We start from the raw sequence: 22,840 nt of genomic DNA on the forward strand, positions 1-22,840 counted from the left end.
TGCAATTTTTTTGGTTATGTTTTGTTTTGTTATGTTTGTCTTTTACTCTGATAATCTAAAAAGAATCTGCAAACTAGATCTTCAAGGAACTGACTTTACATTCTCTTTAAACCCTGTTTTGTTTCATTTTTGCTGCCGCCGTTCAAACTGACAGAGCGTAAGTGACTCCTTATGAGTTTGTTCAGATCTCTTTGAAGTTGATACCAAATACCTTAAAGTTATACAACATTCTGTTTGGTGGCTTAGGAGAGCTTTACGGTTGTAAAGAGATGACAGAGATCCACCCAAAAGCTGGAAAATGTTACAATCCCAACGTACTATCATTAAATTGTGGCATTTCAGCTGAGAGAGACAATAGATCTGCGGTGCAGCGCCACAGACCCAGAGATGGAATCCCTTAATGAGGTTGGAGGTCAGCTAACAGAGAGTGCATGTGGGAGGAACCAGAACCAGAACATTGGTTTCATTTTATTCAGCTTTCAGTTACACAACCAGGACGGAAAGGGGTCCACAGATAAAAAGTGGTATCTGTGGGCTCCATTGTTTTATTTTCAAACACATCATCTTAAACAGAGCCACATGAGCAAAGTGAAGGTTAAAAGTGAGAAGGAAAATGAAGAACATTTGCTGCAAAGCAAATGATACGCTTACAGCCTGGTTTAATGATGAGCGCTGGGCTCCAGTCAGGACAAGATCAAAACTCAAGCTATGCACGCCCCCTCAGCCACCTGAGGGGGGAGGGGGGGATATCAGCTCCTTCTTCTGTGCATCAATGGTGCAGAGATGGGGGTCAGGCTCAATGGGTGGGGGTCAGCCTGAGCGTCAATATACACACGTCAGAGAAGTTCAAAGGCACGTTGAACTCACAAAGGAAAAGCTCAGAGACCCAATCTCGTTAAATGAGACAGAAGCCATCAGCCGTTGATTTAGTGCAAAGTGACCCAGGCAGGAAGCAAAACCGCTCAGGGTCTGGCCCAAGAACCGCCGGCTTCCCCATGTTGACATGATGCGGTGATTCTGTGCCAGCTGTCAGGATAGCCGGCAAACAGAGAAAAAGAGACCTGTGTGGGCCATCAGTGCTGATTCAGAAACTCTGTACAGCTCCAATGTGGTCAAGTCACTTTTCTAAAAGTGGTAAATGGTAAATGGCGTATACTTATATAGCGCCTTTCTTCCTACAAGGACAAAGCGCTTTACAGTCACAGACCCATTGACCCAGTCACACACACATTCACTCACACACACATACTTGTTTCCATTATCTGTGGGTACCAGTTTTGTGGTCATCATATGCGGGGACCACCCTTTCCTGAGGTACTAGAACACTGTAAAAAATCAGGTGGCCTCAGAAAAAAATCATCATTATCTTCATCACTTCAAAGAGCCAAGAAGTTTTAGGTTTTTGGATCGACCTGTTACTACAAGGTTATATGGGGACACAAAAAAAAATGCATGAACATTTTACATGGGGACCTGATTTAAATAATATTTGCATAATTTACACAAGTTGCCATTCATTTGTGGGGACTTTGTGCAAGGTCCCCACAAATTAATGAAAAACTAATGTCTAATAGTTTGATGGGTCCCAATGTCTCCTGCTTGACACTTAAAGGGGCTGGATTGGGGTGATTAACCACAAAATGATTCTCAAGTTCAGCTGTGTCGACTGCTCACCTATCCCCCAAGGGATGGGGTCAAATGCAGAGAACAAATTTCACACACTTGGGTGAGAGACAGCTAATGGTACTTTAACCAACTATTAATCACAATCAACTGAGTGCATTTTACAACAAAAAAAAAATACTCGGAACAAATAAACTAGTCTTATTTGGTTTTTACTTCACAAGTACTTGTGTTGGCATACAAGTCAATTTAGTTGGACAACAAAGGCTTAAATGTTTAATGGCAAGTTAGCCAATCAAAACATGGGAATTTTGTACACTTTTTCCCCTCATCTTCAGTGAGTGAAACAAGCTGCAATAAACAAACCAGTTGCAATGCAGTTATGAACTTAATTTTAAACAATCTAACATTTTCTTCCCCAACAGAAAGAAATTTATAACATATCACAGACACTTAATTTTCCTTTTGTATGCAGTTATACGATTGTAAACATAGAACTTGAGGTGTTGCCAGTCCCGATTCTTCAGGGCTTCCCCTTCAGCTGCCAAACACTTTTCGCAGTCAGCCTTTGCTGGTACACGACATGATTTGATGAAAATACTCATCTGCCTTTCCACAGCCTGAACTTCGCTTTTTGTCCAAGGTTCCTTCCTCTTCTTGTCAGATTTACCTTTGGCATAGCAGAGAAATTTGAGAAATTTACATTTTTGTTAATCAAAGAACTGTCAGATTGTCTTACCTTAAATATAATTAGATTTTAGAGGTTCTCAGAATGAAATTACAGAGGAATATCAGAGACATTTGATTAAAAGAATATTCATAAATATTTACCAACGTTTACATTAGTTAACCATTTTAGTCTAGATTTTATGCTTTTTAAACTCCCTTCATATTCCTTATTTTCATCATCTACACAAACCTGGAAATCTCTGGTCCTGAAGAGCTACTACATTTTTTTTTTTTTTTTTTTTGGCTTTTCTGCCTTAACAACCACGTTTCCAGGTTCAGGTGTGTTTGACAAGTCATATCTTGAAGGATACTAATTAAAGAAAGGATTTAATCATGAAATTAAAACTGAAGTGAAATGTTGCATTGCCCTCGACTGAACACACCTAATCCTGGTATGGACAGCAGCATTATAAATCAAGTTAAAGTTTAGTATCAAACTCTACTTCTCTTAATGCTGCAGCCATTAAAATGTAACTAATTTGCACTTTGCCTCTGTATACACCAAGTATTATACAAATGTGCTAGACGTTTGCAAAAAAGCACATTGACCACAAATTTTTAATTACACAAAAAAATCAAAATTAAGTAAAGCTTTGCAAAAATTCAATAGGATATTTCTATATATATTCACCTTTCAGATTAGACTTTGGAGCAGTGAAACTTGAAGGAGTCTCATCCATGGAGGGTCCTTTCGATCTCTCTGGTGATTTAGATGGTAGCTCATTTCGGTCATTTGATGCAAATGAGCCTTCTGTAGTGGGTTCTGTGGGGGAAAAAAATACTTTTAGAAAAACATTTTTTTTTTTTTAACGTTCCATTGTCTATTTTTTAATATTTTGCAAGTGTGCATTAAATTCCTTGATCTCCTCACTGGCTAATTAGTTTTACAATCCTATGCATTTGGACTTCAGTATAAGCTACTTTAATAGCAGCAAATGATTACAGGAGAATGCATACCATCAACAGCAAACAAGTCATTTTCCTCATTTATGCGTCCTTCTTCAGTGATGGGAACTTCATCTGTAGAGTTTTACAAAAAAATAGGTTAGTAAAGAGTCCAAAACTAGTGGTTAAGCATTTTAGTAAAATTTAAAAACCAACCATCTGGGTCAATTCCAATCTCGTCCAAGTTTTTTCCATGAAACTCAGCCAGTCTTCCTTGCTCCAGAGCCATCAACACTTTGCTGACTTTGGCTAGTTGCAGGGTCTTTTCAGGTAGTCTGTAGAACTCCCGGTGAATTCTTATATCATGTCCCAGAAAGTTAGCCAACTGGTCCATCTCTGTATCAGTCATGTTTAGCACAGTTGAAAGGGTTGCAGCATGCTTCCGCAGTCTGGTAGATGTCAGTGACTCTGGGCATTTTGCACCACATATCTTAGAAAAATTCCGAAGGCAATCAGAACCTCTGAAATGTGTCAAGGCATCTGGTCTGGCAAACAAATAAATGTTCCCTTTCAGAACCCCAGAAGCATCTCTTTGCTTAACTAACAGTTCCAGTGCACACAACATCTTTGGGGTAAGTAGGACCGGAACAGGACGGCCTCGTTTTCCTCTGATGATAATTCTTGTAAAATGTCTGCAGAGCTTTTTTTCCACTTCAGAAAGTGCCCAGTCCACATCTTCATGGGAGTCAGAAAGGTCTCTCTTCTCAAATGCTGATAAAGGCATGCTTGACACCTCTCCTTCTCTGCGCCGATTAAAGAGAATTATCTGTGTCAAGCAAGTCTTTGACAGTTCTGACCAAGCCTTAGTGGAAGGGTTTGCAGAGAGTAAGCTGAACCACTCTTCTTGGACTTTATCAAGATGTGTGTGCAACTTTTGCACGTCTTCAGTAAATGGCATGAGAGTGGGAACATTCCACTTTGCTTCCCTGATGTTTCTTAATGCCGTTGCTGATATCATCTCATTCCACTTCTCTCGATGGACTTCCAGGAACTCACTAGCCTTCTTAACAAGCTCTTTGTCATCGGTAATTAAACCCTGAGCTTTTAAGAGCTTGCTGACTTTAACTAGTGTATTTCCAAGCTTGTTTGCTAGTGATGGGACAGAGAACTTGTTTTCTTCATCATCATACCCGCATGTAGCCTTGACAGCTTTCACTGTCTCAGGGTACTTCTTGGGGTTGATGAGATCTTCCATTTTTTTTAAAGTTGTGACTTTTCTGGCTTGATGTACAAGTCTTCCCATTTCTCGCATCTTCTCTCGAACATATTGCTGACTCTTTGCAGAAGTTCCGCCTTTATTTAACAGATGTTGTCCTAAATCTATGATGACAGTATCACTTTTTATTATGTTTGTGATTTCGTCAGGATTCATTGCACTGATTACCTTCCAAAGATGTTTGCTAATGTGTGAAGGGACTGGTCCAGTGAATGCACACAAAGCCTGAACACGATTTTTGCCAGGCTTTTTGGTGACAGTTCCCGGTTTAAGTGAACAAGTGCCCACGTGTCTCCATAACACATTTCGTTTGTAAAGTCCTTGACAGTATGCGCAGTGCATAAAGTCTTTACCTTGAATTTCTGCAGATGGTCGTTTAGATGCCACCAGTTTCCCGCTTCCAGCCTCCATAACAGCAGCATTGTGTGCAAAGTTTCCTTTGTTGCGAATGAAATCCAAATGCTTTTTCCTCTCTCTAGAGCCTTTTGGAAAGCTGAGAGCTTTAGCTACGTCACATTTATTAATATGAGCACGCTCAAGATGCCTGGCCATCTTAGCGTAAGGCTTATTACAATATAAGCAATAATGCTTTTTGTCATAAACCCTTTTTCCTCCTCTTTTTTGGCAAGCAGTAACAACAATATCATTATCATTCATACTTGAAGAGGGTTCTTCTTCTGCTCCCAAGTCATCAGGTATATCACTAAGTGGGTAATTACTTATGGATGTTGTAGAGTCGCAGATCTCTTCATTTAAAGGATTACTGACATTGGGTAAGTCATCCAGCTTAGGACGTTTTTCCCGACCCGGTGTTCTGAAGCTGCAATCACTGTCAGCATCACTTTCTGAGCTTGTATCTGGAATGTAAAGATCTGAACTTGAAGTGGAGTCATAAAGCTGATCAGGGTCCTCCAGATTCAGGTCTTGGAGCTTAAACAAACAAAAAGTTCAAGAGTAACAGTGCGTTCTGCAACAGCTGCGCTAAAGTAAAATAGAAACAAATGATGGCATTCATCTTTCTGCTATATGTTAGGGGAACATATTAAAAAAAACATAGTTAACCTGAAATAGAAATAAATGTCTAGAAATGTGAAATTAAACCTTTCATATTTTTTTAAGCCAACAGAAAATAGTAAGAGTTTAAAACTCACAATGACACTTTTAGTTCTTCTTAATCGTGGGACAAAAATCTCATCGTCAGGGTGCATCACAAGCTGCAGAGCACATACATACAGATTAAAAATGTTAGACAAGTTTATAGCATTACAAAATTTGTTACATTGTCAGTGAAAGCTTTAAATTTCTTATTTATATATATATATTTTTATATAAATTGAACAAGACTAGACTAGCCAATTGAAAAGAATAGTATACAAGAATAAAATCAACTTTGGAATATAGCAAAAAGCTAGATTTAGACACACCTGTAAATTTACATTAAGAAAAAATAAAGTTTTACCTCAGATGAAGATGTAATGTGCGATTCACTGGCTTTGTCTGTCCAGGGAACTGGCAGTGTTAGAGGATGGCCTTCTACTGCATTCATGCGAACACGATCCTTTGGTGACTGCAAGACATTTTTTTAAATTTAAAAAATATATATATATAAAACTTAATGTTTAGTGTAAGACTTAAAAGATGCTTGATAACAAACAGGTGTGTTAGCTTTAATTGTTCATTGAAAAAAAGTGTTATGGTATAAGAATTAGATGTTTTTTGATAATATGTAAAAATTAAAAATTCCTATTTTTATGAAAGTGAAAAAATTTGCAGATTATGGCCAAGACTACAATTTTACACAAATTGGATTGTACATCGTGGGGACCAGCTATATTCAACACAATCAGCCATAATAATTCCTCAAACTGTGTAACAGAAACCTGTCTTTTGGGGACGTAGTCAGAGTCAAAAATCGCAACAAATGTTCCATCAACGACCATTTATAAATTGCATAATCCAAATCTGTAGATAGCCACTTTTTCTCAAATATAACAGAACACATCAGCTGGTTAGACCCTCTTAACTGGTCAGATATTTCACATATGCGAGCAAAAAAGGTCTAAGGAACTCTCAAATTACAATCTAAACACAAACAGAGCAGTACCTGAAGGAAAGAGCTGCATAGTCCACTGGCATCATCTGTCTGGATTTCTGGCAGTGTTACAGGGTTGCCTTGTTCCACTGCATCCATGTGAAGACCATCTGTTGGTGACTATAAGATGAAAATATATTTACAAAAGATTTTTAAACAGAATTGAGGACTAAAAACTAACTAAATAGTCTATAATCTAAGGTATAATGATTGATAAAGCTGAATATTTAAAAAAAAAACAATGAATAAATAAATATATGACTCAAATAGAAATATGAATGATTTCAATAATTAGATATTGAGATAATTGGTAAAATTTTTAACCAAAGTATTGTGTTTTAAACAAATACTTGTGTATAATGGGGACCCGCTATTTTCAACACCATCACCCATATTATTTCCTCAAACTGTAACAGAAACCTGTCTTTTGGGGACGTCGTCAGAGTCAAAACTAAATTCAAACTAAAATCAAAAACCTACAAGTCTAAATGTTCAAAATCACAACAAATGTTCCATCAACGACCATTTATAAATTGCATAATCCAAATCTGTAGATAGCCACTTTTACTCAAATATAACAGAACACAATAGCTGGTTAGACCCTCTTAACTGGTCAGATAATTCACAAATGCGAGCAAAAAAGGTCTAAGGAACTCTCAAATTACAATCTAAACACAAACAGAGCTGTACCTGAAGGAAAGAGCTGCATAGTCCACTGGCATCATCTGTCTGGATCTCTGGCAGTGTTACAGGGTTGCCTTGTTCCACTGCATCCATGTGAAGACCATCTGTTGGTGACTATAAGATGAAAATATATTTACAAAAGATTTTTAAACAGAATTGAGGACTAAAAACTAACTAAATAGTCTATAATCTAAGGTATAATGATTGATAAAGCTGAATATTAAAAAAAAAACAATGAATAAATAAATATGACTCAAATAGAAATATGAATGATTTCAATAATTAGATATTGAGAAAATTGGTAAAATTTTTAACCAAAGTATTGTGTTTTAAACAAATACTTGTGTATAATGGGGACCAGCAATTTTCGACACCATCCCCCATATTATTTCCTCAAACTGTGTAACAGAAACCTGTCTTTTGGGGACGTCGTCAGAGTCAAAACTAAATTCAAACTAAAATCAAAAACCTACAGGTCTAAATGTTCAAAATCACAACAAATGTTCCATCAACGACCATTTATAAATTGCATAATCCAAATCTGTAGATAGCCACTTTTACTCAAATATAACAGAACACATCAGCTGGTTAGACCCTCTTAACTGGTCAGATATTTCACAAATGCGAGCAAAAAAGGTCTAAGGAACTCTCAAATTACAATCTAAACACAAACAGAGCTGTACCTGAAGGAAAGAGCTGCATAGTCCACTGGCATCATCTGTCTGGATCTCTGGCAGTGTTACAGGGTTGCCTTGTTCCACTGCATCCATGTGAAGACCATCTGTTGGTGACTATAAGATGAAAATATATTTACAAAAGATTTTTAAACAGAATTGAGGACTAAAAACTAACTAAATAGTCTATAATCTAAGGTATAATGATTGATAAAGCTGAATATTAAAAAAAAAACAATGAATAAATAAATATGACTCAAATAGAAATATGAATGATTTCAATAATTAGATATTGAGAAAATTGGTAAAATTTTTAACCAAAGTATTGTGTTTTAAACAAATACTTGTGTATAATGGGGACCAGCAATTTTCGACACCATCCCCCATATTATTTCCTCAAACTGTGTAACAGAAACCTGTCTTTTGGGGACGTCGTCAGAGTCAAAACTAAATTCAAACTAAAATCAAAAACCTACAGGTCTAAATGTTCAAAATCACAACAAATGTTCCATCAACGACCATTTATAAATTGCATAATCCAAATCTGTAGATAGCCACTTTTACTCAAATATAACAGAACACATCAGCTGGTTAGACCCTCTTAACTGGTCAGATATTTCACAAATGCGAGCAAAAAAGGTCTAAGGAACTCTCAAATTACAATCTAAACACAAACAGAGCTGTACCTGAAGGAAAGAGCTGCATAGTCCACTGGCATCATCTGTCTGGATCTCTGGCAGTGTTACAGGGTTGCCTTGTTCCACTGCATCCATGTGAAGACCATCTGTTGGTGACTATAAGATGAAAATATATTTACAAAAGATTTTTAAACAGAATTGAGGACTAAAAACTAACTAAATAGTCTATAATCTAAGGTATAATGATTGATAAAGCTGAATATTAAAAAAAAAACAATGAATAAATAAATATATGACTCAATAAATAGAAATATGAATGATTTTAATAATTAGATATTGAGAAAATTGGTAAATTTTTTAAACAAAGTATTGTGTTTTAAACAAATACTTGTGTATAATGGGGACCCGCTATTTTCAACACCATCACCCATATTATTTCCTCAAACTGTGTAACAGAAACCTGTCTTTTGGGGACGTCGTCAGAGTCAAAACTAAATTCAAACTAAAATCAAAAACCTACAAGTCTAAATGTTCAAATTCACAACAAATGTTCCATCAACGACCATTTATAGATTGCATAATCCAAATCTGTACATAGCCACTTTTACTCAAATATAACAGAACACATCAGCTGGTTAGACCCTCTTAACTGGTCAGATAATTCACAAATGCGAGCAAAAAAGGTCTAAGGAACTCTCAAATTACAATCTAAACACAAACAGAGCTGTACCTGAAGGAAAGAGCTGCATAGTCCACTGGCATCATCTGTCTGGATCTCTGGCAGTGTTACAGGGTTGCCTTGTTCCACTGCATCCATGTGAAGACCATCTGTTGGTGACTATAAGATGAAAATATATTTACAAAAGATTTTTAAACAGAATTGAGGACTAAAAACTAACTAAATAGTCTATAATCTAAGGTATAATGATTGATAAAGCTGAATATTTAAAAAAACAAAACAATGAATAAATAAATATATGACTCAAATAGAAATATGAATGATTTCAATAATTAGATATTGAGATAATTGGTAAAATTTTTAACCAAAGTATTGTGTTTTAAACAAATACTTGTGTATAATGGGGACCCGCTATTTTCAACACCATCACCCATATTATTTCCTCAAACTGTAACAGAAACCTGTCTTTTGGGGACGTCGTCAGAGTCAAAACTAAATTCAAACTAAAATCAAAAACCTACAAGTCTAAATGTTCAAAATCACAACAAATGTTCCATCAACGACCATTTATAAATTGCATAATCCAAATCTGTAGATAGCCACTTTTACTCAAATATAACAGAACACAATAGCTGGTTAGACCCTCTTAACTGGTCAGATAATTCACAAATGCGAGCAAAAAAGGTCTAAGGAACTCTCAAATTACAATCTAAACACAAACAGAGCTGTACCTGAAGGAAAGAGCTGCATAGTCCACTGGCATCATCTGTCTGGATCTCTGGCAGTGTTACAGGGTTGCCTTGTTCCACTGCATCCATGTGAAGACCATCTGTTGGTGACTATAAGATGAAAATATATTTACAAAAGATTTTTAAACAGAATTGAGGACTAAAAACTAACTAAATAGTCTATAATCTAAGGTATAATGATTGATAAAGCTGAATATTAAAAAAAAAACAATGAATAAATAAATATGACTCAAATAGAAATATGAATGATTTCAATAATTAGATATTGAGAAAATTGGTAAAATTTTTAACCAAAGTATTGTGTTTTAAACAAATACTTGTGTATAATGGGGACCAGCAATTTTCAACACCATCACCCATATTATTTCCTCAAACTGTGTAACAGAAACCTGTCTTTTGGGGACGTCGTCAGAGTCAAAACTAAATTCAAACTAAAATCAAAAACCTACAAGTCTAAATGTTCAAATTCACAACAAATGTTCCATCAACGACCATTTATAAATTGCATAATCCAAATCTGTAGATAGCCACTTTTACTCAAATATAACAGAACACATCAGCTGGTTAGACCCTCTTAACTGGTCAGATATTTCACAAATGCGAGCAAAAAAGGTCTAAGGAACTCTCAAATTACAATCTAAACACAAACAGAGCTGTACCTGAAGGAAAGAGCTGCATAGTCCACTGGCATCATCTGTCTGGATCTCTGGCAGTGTTACAGGGTTGCCTTGTTCCACTGCATCCATGTGAAGACCATCTGTTGGTGACTATAAGATGAAAATATATTTACAAAAGATTTTTAAACAGAATTGAGGACTAAAAACTAACTAAATAGTCTATAATCTAAGGTATAATGATTGATAAAGCTGAATATTTAAAAAAACAAAACAATGAATAAATAAATATATGACTCAATAAATAGAAATATGAATGATTTTAATAATTAGATATTGAGAAAATTGGTAAATTTTTTAACCAAAGTATTGTGTTTTAAACAAATACTTGTGTATAATGGGGACCAGCAATTTTCAACACCATCCCCCATATTATTTCCTCAAACTGTGTAACAGAAACCTGTCTTTTGGGGACGTCGTCAGAGTCAAAACTAAATTCAAACTAAAATCAAAAACCTACAGGTCTAAATGTTCAAAATCACAACAAATGTTCCATCAACGACCATTTATAAATTGCATAATCCAAATCTGTAGATAGCCACTTTTACTCAAATATAACAGAACACATCAGCTGGTTAGACCCTCTTAACTGGTCAGATATTTCACAAATGCGAGCAAAAAAGGTCTAAGGAACTCTCAAATTACAATCTAAACACAAACAGAGCTGTACCTGAAGGAAAGAGCTGCATAGTCCACTGGCATCATCTGTCTGGATCTCTGGCAGTGTTACAGGGTTGCCTTGTTCCACTGCATCCATGTGAAGACCATCTGTTGGTGACTATAAGATGAAAATATATTTACAAAAGATTTTTAAACAGAATTGAGGACTAAAAACTAACTAAATAGTCTATAATCTAAGGTATAATGATTGATAAAGCTGAATATTTAAAAAAACAAAACAATGAATAAATAAATATATGACTCAATAAATAGAAATATGAATGATTTTAATAATTAGATATTGAGAAAATTGGTAAAAATTTTAACCAAAGTATTGTGTTTTAAACAAATACTTGTGTATAATGGGGACCCGCTATTTTCAACACCATCCCCCATATTATTTTGTCAAACTGTGTAACAGAAACCTGTCTTTTGGGGACTTTGTTAAAGTCAAACGCAAACAAAGAACTATATGATTTTTAAATAAAATGTAATTACTAATTATTTTCACTGTAGGAAATGGATAAACTTGACAGATAAATAACTTAAAACATTTGTTTGAAACAGTCCCGAATAAAGTCCTAACTCTTTTCACACACGCCCTTCACAGTATCCACTCAAATTGTGTGTAAGGCTTTTAATTACTTTGAATACATAAATTAAGTCATGTAAATGTACTAAGGAAATCTTGCCTTGTTTCCACTTTAAAGTTTCATTCTAGAAAAATGTTTAGTATGGTTCACGAAAGAGTGGCTTAGAACACGTTTTCAAGTTTAGAGTACAAGTAGAGAGGGTGCATGAGTAAAATTAACAGTGAAACCGTTCTAGAGCTAGGTTTAGTCTAATTACTATATCTAGTAACTGTTTCATATATGTTTTTTTAAGCTATAACCCCTATTTTTTTTTTTTTTTACAAATAATATAAATTTACAAATGCTGTAGTTGGAGCCACCTCTAGTAAGTAATGCAGAATACCTTTGTTCTCCATGGGCAGTCATTGCCTCCATAGTCGTATGTAATTTCTTCTCCTTCTTGAATGTTGTGTAAGGCAAATAGACAAAGGTGTGGCACTCCATTCACATCAATTTTTTTCATTTTACTATTTGGGCATCTGTGCTCATCGTTAACAAACCGTCCAAGAGAGCCATCTTCTCTAGAGGCATCAATGCTGTTAAAAAAAAGAATACATTTTTTCACACCAAACATAGAAAATGGATATAATTTTAGCTAACATTTGTCATCTCCATTAATACTGATCCATAAATATTATGCAAACTCTAAACATACCACCATATTTTCTCCTTCCATCTAAAGGCAAACATGAAAGTTGCACAGGAATGATGGTAAACTCTTTTTCTTCTTTCACATTCTTTTTCATTTATCATGTCACCTCTGTATTCCACAATAAAATCTCCTTTGTTGAATGGATGTGTAGCAAATACACCACGCCCTGTAAAACCAAAACAAATAAAAATAAAAATCAGTTGATGAAAAGGCCTTTAATGAGATGATCATTATGTGACTGACACATCTTGTAAGTCAACAAGGCTTCCTAATCCTGAAGATCAACCCCCCTGCCTGTTTATTCTAGCTGTATTTCATGCTGCTCATTGCCTAGAACAGGTGTGCTCCCTCAATCAGGATGAGCATCAAAAAGTAAGGGGCTAAAAAACAGGCAGGGTGATGGATCTCCATGACCAGGATTGAGCAGCTCTGTTTAAAAAGTAACCATGGGCTCACACTGCATGTAATAAAGCGGAGGTGCAGTCGCCGGAGTCTTTTCGGAACTTAAAAAGTGCGAGAGGCACTCCCACAGCATCCAGTCCGGTCTGGCCTCTCCTGCAATTCAAATCCGTGCTGTTGGCTTAAAATTTTGGCCGAACGCCAGAGCGACCCAGAGCTCAAATAAAACTACCTAAACCGTAACTCATGCGAGCGAGTGTACAGTGCATCCAGTACATTTTTCAAAATAAAAACTATTTACTTGTACACACTATGTGTAAATTTATGCTGACACAAGGTCACAAAGGGTGTGGTACCGCGTCATTTTGGTAATTTAACAGCATGGACAATGAGAGGCTGATCACAGAGGTCCAGAACTACCCCATCCTTTATGATACTGTTCATGCTTTTTATAAGGATGACAAAAAGGATATAGCCTGGGCTGTAGCAGGACTGCAGCCATCTTTAGCCAATGCGAGTCATCTGCCATAGCTCCGATGACTGCAGCGGAGCAGTGGTCACTGGATGCAGTGTGAGCCAGGGTAACATAACACAAGTTCAAAGAACACATCCTCACCTTTAACTGCATTGATGAACTTCACCTCTAGTTTTCCTGTTTTGTCAGTCTTTGTGATAACATGATGCATTGCATCCTTCTGCGGGCTAATGCGTGGTGCCATTCTAAACTGCATGAGAGACAATAGTGATTAATTTGTCTTTTCATGCATCCTAGGTATTGCACAGCAAAAGATTGTTACACAAATCACATCACTTCACACATACCTAGTTCAACACAAACTTGTATAAATAACAATTTATATTTACCAAATCCACTTTTTAAAGAGTAAGAGGGATACAGGGAACTACAAGCTGACTTGCTGAACTTTATCCTCTGTTGTAACACGTTAAGTCTACAGCTCGATCTCTCTGATTAAAACGGAGTTCTGCTGACTTACGTTTCATGCGCGTTTTAAATCAATCCTCTGAACTACTGTCTGCGGCCGGGTTCCGTCACTCACGCGGAGCGGCTCATCACTGCAGGCCTTCAGCAGATCATCTTTTCAGCTGCTCATTTTTGGACAGTTTGTCCCCACAAATCATATCCGCAGCGTCGTCTGTGTATTTCATCCCTACTGAGCGTCAACGCGACACAGGTGTTCGCCTGCTCTGACGTAATTAATGCTCCAATGTCGGCTCGTCGCACGTGCAGGGGAAAAAGGCACCCACAGTAAACCCGTTTCCTCACAAATATTTAAGCAGAAACGAACAGAGAGGAAATGTGCAGCGTATGTCCCGTTTTCGAACGAGTCGCGCGGCCACCTATTAAGTTTAAGCTAATATCTGCAAAGTTTTTCTGACATGAAAAACACGGCAGAAACACTGAAAAACAGGGAAACCTGACCAGTTCGTCAAAAACAACTTCAAATAATGCGTACCAGCAAAGCACATGATTAAAAAATAGCAATTAAAGCGCTTTTTACCGTGTCTTGCTCCAACTTTTTGAGGAAGATTACTCCCGTGAAACCATCTTGCCTCCCATCACGATGCACCTGCGCGAGCTCTGTGGGTCACGTGACTGTTTTAAAGCGCGAGCAAAACATATACGTTGCTTGAATGACTCTACAATCGTTGAAACTTAATTAATTTACTCATATTTTTACAATAAATGAAATATCTCTGTATTTAAGGAGCTCTGAAAAATTGATATTTAATATTGTAGTTGTGGTGTTACCCTCCTTACCTTTGGGCTTCACACCCAATAGGCTTTGCAGCTGACTATTCTGTATGTCTATGGTGATTTTGCCCTCCTTATTCAGTTGGCAAATAAGTGAATAAAGCTTTACAGTCAGAAGACAAGACGTGTCTCTTCATCATTTGCCCATAGTGTTCAAAAGAAACATGTAACATTAACACTTTTTAAAAAAAAAAAACATAGATGTGATTTGGGAAACATTGTTTAACCTGTATGGTTTTGTTAAATAATGTTTCATCCAATATGAAAATCACCTTCATTTATTCTTTTTTTATTTATTCTTCTTTTTTACTTATGTGGGAAACGTCTTTGTGGTATTATTGTATTGCAGTGTCTTTCTCCTTTTCTTATGGGTCCATTATACTCTGCTTTCATCTTGATTTCTGAATCAAAAACTCTTACCTTTGTTCAATGAATTCTTAACTATCAGTCCTCTAAGGGCTACTTTTCCCTTGCAGAAGTTTTCAGGCGATACAGTGGCCTGCATCAAGGGGTGGAGGTGGGGGTGGACAGGCGGCTTGTGGAGGACTTTGAGGCCTGGAGGAGGAAGAATCAGCTGCAGCTGAATATCCAGAAGACCAAAAAATGATCCTGGACTTCAAAAAAAGCCTCAAACACCTCAAACCAGATATATTGAGGGAGACAGCATGGAGATGGTACAGTACCTGTGGGTCTTGTTGGATAACAAGCTAGACTGGACCACCTATACAAGAAGAGCCAGTCCAGGCTGCGGTGTGCTGGTGCAGCACCAGTAAGAAGAACATCTCCCGGATGAATAAATTAATATATAAGGCCAGCTCCATGGTAGGACTGAAACTGCCCCAGTGGAGGACGTGGCTGAGCAGAGGATTTCTTTCAAGTTCAGAGCCATTGTGACCAATCCCTCACAACTGCAGCACCAAACCTTCACTGGGAAGAAGAGTGTATTCAGCAGAGGTCTAATATTTACAGATCAGTGTGAACTAGATCAGTTTTAATGGTTTTACTGTAGTAGATTTTAATATCTGAATATGTTATGGATTTATTATATATTTTAAATCTATTAATATTTTTAACCAATAGATTTTAATGGTTTGGTATGGATTTATTTTTCTTTTTTCTTTTATTGCATGTGTTGAATGGAAGCAGCTGGTCGCTTTGTAATTTCGGGATTAATGAAGCTTCATCTCTTCTTTTTCTACAGCCTTCATGGCAAATACTGAATGGACATTAAACTCCTGCTATTGATTATCATGGAAGTACTGCTGGAATGAAGAGAAATAACAAAAGTGATCTGGCGCTGATAGATCCACGTGGAGGCAAAATGTACAGCAGGAAAAAGATACAGATGACGAGCTTGATTGAACTTGGGAATGGCACAGTAGAATCAGAGGGAAACAAGGTAAAGGCTCTGGGATGATTGTGGAGCACGACATTGTTTTCTTTAAGTCTTCACAAGAGTTTCACAAACTGTTGCTGGTGTTTTGGCCTCCATGCAGATCTCTAGAAGTTGTGATGTTTCGGGGTTGAGACTTTCAATCCCCTTTCAAAGATTTTCAATTCAATTCAACTTTATTTTTATAGCCCAATATTACAACAGTATTAAACTCAATAGGCTTCACACTGGTATTTGTATACTAAACATGAAATCATAAAGAGCATAAAGTCATAGAATTCAATAGGTAATGGCTAAACTAAACAGACTAGGACTTATATAGACATATCCCCACCTTCTCAGTAAGGAAAAAACCCTTAACCCTTGTGCTATCTTAGATGACAACACCCTTACACTGACGTGTTCTTCCTACCATGACAAAAGTAGATAAAGGTGGAAAGATTTCACGTAATCCATGGACACCAGTGAAGATCACAAATCATTGAAGAAAAAAGGTTTAGCGCACTGTCTAGTGGGTCTAGATGACCCATTCCCAATGTTAAAGTGCCTAGGATAACACAAGGGTTACGTTGGAGGTGTGAGGGGCTGTAAGCTAGCAGGAGAATGTATGAAAACAGTGAGCTTTTCAGTCACAGGGAGGGCGGGGTTATTTCATGCTAACAATCCCGCCCACAGTTCAGAGGTAAAAGTTTAAAGAAATTGTGCCGGTTCTGCAAAACTATCCCCTAGAAAATGACTTTTTAAATTTTGGCTAAAAACTGCATACTAATCATTAAAAAACACTGGAAATGCTTAAAAAAAAGATCAAAAGAAGATCGGAGTGGGTCTTTGGCTTGTCTGGATTTTGCTGATGGTTTGGCTGTATGACAGACTTCCGTCCTTTGCCTGGACAGACAGGCGATTTACCAGAACTCTTAGTGAAGAATTAGCTTATCTTACTCTACAACTACCTGTTTAAATAGTCCATATGGAGGTTTCATCCAGATGAAGTTGGGGTACGGCTGGGAGCCAGGGAAGTGAAGTTAACATATTACTCCTTTAGGAGTAATATGTTAGCTTCACTCTTCTGCTAGTTCCTGCTAACAATCTTGCTGCTGCATTTTGAACAAGCTAAAGACTTTTTAAGAAACTTTTAGGACACGCTGATAGCAAAGAGTTACAGTAATCCAGCCTAGACAAAACAAATGCATGGATGAGCTTTCCAGCATTACATTTGGATACTATATGTCTGATCTTATTGATATTGCACAGGGGAAAAGAATGCAGTTTTACTAGCCTGTGATATTTAAGCCTTAAACGATAAATCCTGGTCAAAGTTAGGTTTCTAACTTTGGAATTGTTGGCTATATTTATGCCATCCAGGGAGACTATCTGATCAGATAGAGCATATCTGAAGTTTTTAGGACCTTGTACTATGACCTAAGTTTTTTTCTAGGTTTAGGAGGAGGTAATTAATTGTCATCCAGGTCTTGATTTCACCGATGCAGGCATTTCGTTTCTCTATATGGCCATTCTGATCAGGTTTAATGGATTAACAAAACAGCTTATCAGCCACACAACAGTGAAAATTAATATTGTTCTTCCTGATTATGTTTTCCAAGGGCACCATGTAAAGCATAAACATGATCGGTCCAAGAATTGAGCCCAGTGGGACTCCATAGGTAACTCAAATGCAATGAGAGGACTGTCCATTTATGTTAACAAACGATTGTGGATAAACAGGATTCAGGCCACTTGAGGGTGTTCTTTGGATGCAACTCAGTGTAGCAGGATGAGCTAATTGAGTTTCAGCACAGGTGTAGTTACTCCCATCTTGGTGCTGCTAATGAGCATCTGGCCACCTATAAAATGTGACTGAGCGGGCTCGCCATCAACTTTGGCTGAGACTGCCTCTCTCCTTCGGGTTTCTGCTTCTCTGTCGGTGCAGTGCAGTGGTAATCACAATTTGTTGTTGCACAGCGGATCTCCATGTGACTAGAAAAAAAGGTGAATAGGAATGGACCGCATCGCTTCCCATAGCTTCCTTCAGATGATATCACAGCACTGATTTGGTCTTTGGTGCAGAACCAGCTACTGCTTATTATGGGTCTTGTGGCCTTTGTCGGGATTAACTGCAGATGCTTCACGTGTTTGTCCCATCAATCCAAGATGGCAGCAGCAAGTCCTATGCCTGTTTTATGTCTGTCTGTTTTTCTCCAGTTTTTCCCAGTTTTAATCGATTTTAGAGCATTTTTATTTTTGAAAACGTGGCAATTCTGTTTTATCATCTGATATATTTGTGGACTGTGGATCTATACTACTACCCTGTTTTGTGAGCTGCCCTGTGATTTTGAATTGCCTCACTTGCTCTGGGGCCTGTACCACCCAGCCTGAGCCTGCTATTTCACTGTGGGTCTGGTGCAAACCGGCTTGAGCCTGCTACCTAACTCTGGGGCCTGTGCCACCCGGCTCGAACTTGCTACATCACTCTGGGACCTGTGTTAACCGGCTTGAGCCTGCTGCATTCACTCTGGGACCTGAACTAATCTGGCTTGAGCCTGTTACATCATTCTGGGGTCTATACTAACTGGCTTGAGCCTGCTACCTCGCTCTGGGTCCTGTGCTAACCAGCTTGAGCCTGCTACATCCCTCTGGGGCCTGTGCTAACTGACTTGAGTCTGCTACGTCACTCTGGGACCTGTGTTGCCAGCTGGAGCCTTCTGTACTACTCTGAGGTCTGTGCTGCTTCTAATATCCAATCACTCAAAGTCAACATTAAGTTGTGGACAATGGCATAAGTTACAACTTTATTTTGTTTCCTGGTTGTGTGGGACCTGGGGTTGAGTTATCATCCCTGGGTGAGAACTACTAACAATGCATTTAGCCTGTGGGACATTGGTCATGGATACACTCAAGCTAATCCTGCTGTTCAACCTGCGCAACTACCAATTCACCTGGCACAGGACATGAATTTATCATCTGCTCTGCCCAGAGATTTACCTAAACTTCAAAGTGTTCTAGCTTTGCATTTTTTAAACAAGAGACTTTGTTTGGTATCATCCTCCCACAAGACAGACTCAAAATGTAAGGCAATGAGGCACCGTTTTTGATTGTTTTGCTTTTACTTCTGTCTGGCAATGTGCAACCTAACCCTGGTCCTGAGCTACAGTGTACACAGACACCATCCGACTTTAAAGCCATGTCAGGGCTCAAATTTGTCCATCTAAATGTGCGCAGCTTGTTATCTTGTTATCAATTTGGAAATCAGCTTTTGTTATCCCTTTATTTCAAAGGTGACCCAGCAATTTTAGCTTTACAGACCTATATCTAATCTATCACTATTGTGCAAAATTCTTGAATATCTTGTAAGTGAGGAATTAAAAGACTTTTTATTTTCCAATTCAATCTTGGCAAAAATATCAGTCAGGCTTTAGAAAAAAACATAGCACTGGAACAACTGCAATGAAGGTGATAAATGAATTATTGTTGCTCTTTACAAGAAACAATATTGTGCATCGCTTTTTATTGTTCTGTCAAAAGCATTTGATATTGTCGATCATGGTGTTTTAAAGAGAAGACTTCTTCGGTCAGGATTGTCAGAGCAAGCAGTTGATTGGGTCTCTTATTATCTGAGTAATAGAACCCTGTGCATTAAATATGAAGGTCTATGTTCTGAATGTGTTACTGTCCGCAGGGGAGTTACACAGGGTTCTATATCAGGTCCCCTCCTATTCATTATTTATATCAATAATTTGGGGCTAAATGTATCTGATGCTAATATACATTTTTATGCTGATGGCACAGTTATTTATTGCTGTGGAACAATTCTTGATCGGCCATTGAATCCTTGCAGAAAGCCTTTGGTGCTGTCTAGCAATCTTTACTTCAACTAAAATTAGTTCTCATTGCTGATAAAACCAAGCTTATGTTGTTTTCTAATTGTAAGAAGATGCCTGATACAATTCCCACTGTGTCCACTCTTGAAGGAAACAACATAGAGGTCGTTCATGAGTATAAATACCTTGGTGTATTGATTGATGACTCCCTCACTTTTAAACCTCATGTGGAGAATCTTGTCAAGAAACTGAGACTAAAATTGGGTTTTTATGTTCGAAACAAGCTGTGTTTTTCATTTAAAGTAAAGAAGCAACTTGTAGCTGTGACTTTCCTCTCTGTGAAGGATTATGGAGACCTGTTTTAAATGAATGCTTCAGTTCAATGTCTTCGAATGATTGACATGGTTTATCATTCTTCTCTGAGGTTCATTACTAACTGTAAAACAATGACACATCACTGTGAGTTGTATTCTCGAGTGGGATGGCCTGCCCTGGCCATACGTAGGAGGAGTCATTGGTACACTTTTTATTTATAAGGCACTGCTTGGACTAATGCCGACCTACATATGTTCCTTACTGTCACAGAGAAGGGCTAATTCTTATTATCTTGGTTCACATGATCATGTGTTGCTCTCTGTTCCATTTGCTCGCACCGGACTGGGCAAAAAGGCTTTTGTCCACTCTGCACCTTATGCATGGAACATGTTGCAGAAGGACTGGAACTTGATTGAGTTGATTTCCTTGAATGCTTTTAAATTTAAACTGGGAAGTCTCAAGGCTGACTCCATAACATGCACTTGTTTTTCATAATCGGTTTGTTATTTCCCGTTATTTTGCTCTTTGTAATTGTGTAACTGTATTTTAGTTGCTGCCGCTTGTCCAGGACTCTCTTAGGTTTTTAATCTCAACGGGACTTTCCTGGTTAAATAAAGGTTAAAAAAATAAATAAATCTGTACCACCGTCCTGCTGGGTCAGCCGCTGAGTAGCGGCGTCTCCTCTCCCACTGTGAAGCTGGTCACGTGGCTGCGCAGGTGCCCCTGGGATTCATGTCATTTCTACCTATCTCCGTGAGAATCTATCTTTAAAAAGCATACTGGCTATGTTGTTTTTAATTGGTTGATTATTGGTTTTACTGGGTTTGTATGCCAATAAGTGGCTAATGCTTTGTTTTTTGTTTCAGAGCTGCCTGAAACTGTAACTTGTATGCAAGTGGAGGTTTACTCTCTTTTTTTGTGTGGTTTTTGAGTAAACAGCTCTGTTTTTAGGGGAGTTCTAGGCCATTAGTGGTTTTATCCTAGTGTGCCTGAAGAGCTCACATTGCCACATCTCCTCCAAATGCAATGAGTACAGTTCTTACCAAAAAGTTCTAATTTGGTTTCATCTGACCACAGGACATTTTCCCAATCTTCTTCTGTATCATCCAAATGCTCTCTAGCAAACTTTAGATGGGCCTGCACATATACTGGCTTTAGCAGGGCGACACATCTAGCACTGCAGGATTTGTGTCCCTGGCGGCATAGTGTGATACTGATGGTAGCCTTTGTTACTTTGGTTTTAGCTCTCTGCAGGTTTTTCACTAGGTCCCCCTCCTGTGGTTCTGGCATTTCTACTCACCATTTTTGTGATCATTTTGACCCCAGGGTGTGAGATCTTGTGAGGAGCCCCAGATGGAGGTAAATTATCGGTGGTCTTGTGCACACACAAGACAACGAAGCACACGCAGGAACACCACCAAAGAAATACAATGGTGGAAAGAGCTAAATGGTCTGAATGCTGTGGCTCTCTGTGTTTTTTGTAAAATACCTATCATGTTCTAAGATTGTCATGGTAACCTGGTCTAACACATCGACGTGCAGTCCAGGTTTGTTTTGTAACATCATCATGTATAAGGTAAAAATGTTTTGTGAAAAAAAGTTGCATAGTGAGGAAATAAAAAGCTTTATGTTCTTAATTTGTCATTTATTTATTCATTTTTCATCCTCAAAGTATCGATAAGAGTATCGTTAGAATACCGGATCGATAAGCAGTATAAATAAGAGTAGTAGTACCATTAAAACCTTAACGATAGCCATCCCTATCCATGACATAATGTCAAATGTAGGAGGAACATTATTTTGTGGATAAAATAGAAGTTCTGATGAGGTAGGCTGCAAAAGTGCTTCTAGTAGAGCAGGGGTTTCAAACTCAATTGACCTTGGGGGCTTCAAGCCAGGTCAGTGTCACGCCTCCAAGAGTCACATACCCCACTGTGATTGGTTGGTTCGTCAGCTCCACACACAACACTGAAAAAGTGTAATTCATACAAAACTGGCGGGCCGCACCAACATTAATCTTTCATATTAAGGCAGGGGCCGCAAAATATCATCTGGGGGGCCGCAAATAGCCCGCGGGCTGTGAGTTTGAGACCACTGCAATAGAGGACAAATGTCTTTGATCTCTTGCTGATTTTTTAGATTGACCCACCCAATAAGAAATTGACAGTCTGCCGTCTTAATGGTAGGTTAATTTGGACAGTAAAATATCACAAAGAAAATCAAGAAAATAACTAATTTTTCAATAATTAAACTACAAGATTCACACTAAATGAACCGTATAAGTGGGGACGAGGAAGTGGGCGGTGCTAGACTATATTAGGAAAACTGTGTGTGTGTGAACCGCTGACTGCAATACCATAGGAAAGACACTAGAGGCATCAGTGAGCAAAACTCACACACTCACACATATGAAAAAATGTGACTTCTGTGCCTAAGCTAAAAATTGCACAGGAACCTTAAAAAATGCTTGTTAAGCTATTTTGAATAGTTATCTTAA

The 22,840-nt window shown here is 37.9% G+C and overlaps 1 protein-coding gene and 1 long non-coding RNA gene across 4 annotated transcripts; one reads left to right on the top strand and one right to left on the bottom strand.

Annotated features, from left to right (window-relative positions):
- Positions 1–1,819: 1,819 nt before the first annotated feature.
- LOC105354058 lies at positions 1,820–14,725 on the bottom strand. 3 transcript variants are annotated; one of them, XM_023954803.1, is made up of 18 exons: positions 14,567–14,725; positions 13,663–13,771; positions 12,651–12,813; positions 12,339–12,531; positions 11,374–11,481; positions 10,689–10,796; positions 10,012–10,119; positions 9,332–9,439; positions 8,650–8,757; positions 7,973–8,080; positions 7,296–7,403; positions 6,618–6,725; positions 5,973–6,080; positions 5,665–5,727; positions 3,454–5,443; positions 3,310–3,372; positions 2,984–3,115; positions 1,820–2,293 (listed from the first exon to the last, which is right to left on the bottom strand). In XM_023954803.1, exons 2-18 carry the CDS (start codon positions 13,763–13,765, stop codon positions 2,067–2,069), a joined length of 3,906 nt encoding a protein of 1,301 aa, XP_023810571.1. In that variant the 5' UTR covers positions 13,766–13,771; positions 14,567–14,725; the 3' UTR covers positions 1,820–2,066. The 3 variants fall into 3 exon arrangements, with proteins under 3 accessions (XP_023810571.1, XP_023810572.1, XP_023810570.1); XM_023954804.1 differs by lacking the exon at positions 14,567–14,725 and having other exon boundaries at positions 12,339–12,394; positions 12,496–12,531; positions 13,663–14,267; XM_023954802.1 differs by lacking the exon at positions 14,567–14,725 and having other exon boundaries at positions 13,663–14,267.
- A 930-nt stretch (positions 14,726–15,655) lies between these two features.
- Positions 15,656–16,204, top strand: LOC110014293. Its single transcript, XR_002289411.2, has 2 exons — positions 15,656–15,774; positions 16,022–16,204. It is a non-coding gene; the product is annotated as an uncharacterized LOC110014293 (long non-coding RNA).
- Positions 16,205–22,840: the final 6,636 nt, after the last annotated feature.

Source organism: Oryzias latipes, chromosome 5 (genome assembly GCF_002234675.1).
Source record: "Oryzias latipes chromosome 5, ASM223467v1".
Classification (NCBI taxonomy): domain Eukaryota; kingdom Metazoa; phylum Chordata; class Actinopteri; order Beloniformes; family Adrianichthyidae; genus Oryzias; species Oryzias latipes.

Coding starts and splice junctions, on each gene's coding strand:
- LOC105354058 (XM_023954802.1), bottom strand. CDS start 13,777: ATGCAGTTTAGAATGGCACCACGCATTAGCCCGCAGAAGGATGCAATG. Junction 10,797..11,373: donor TATGCAGCTCTTTCCTTCAG/GTACAGCTCTGT, acceptor TTCATCTTATAG/TCACCAACAGATGGTCTTCA. Junction 5,444..5,664: donor GAAGAACTAAAAGTGTCATT/GTGAGTTTTAAA, acceptor TGTTTGTTTAAG/CTCCAAGACCTGAATCTGGA.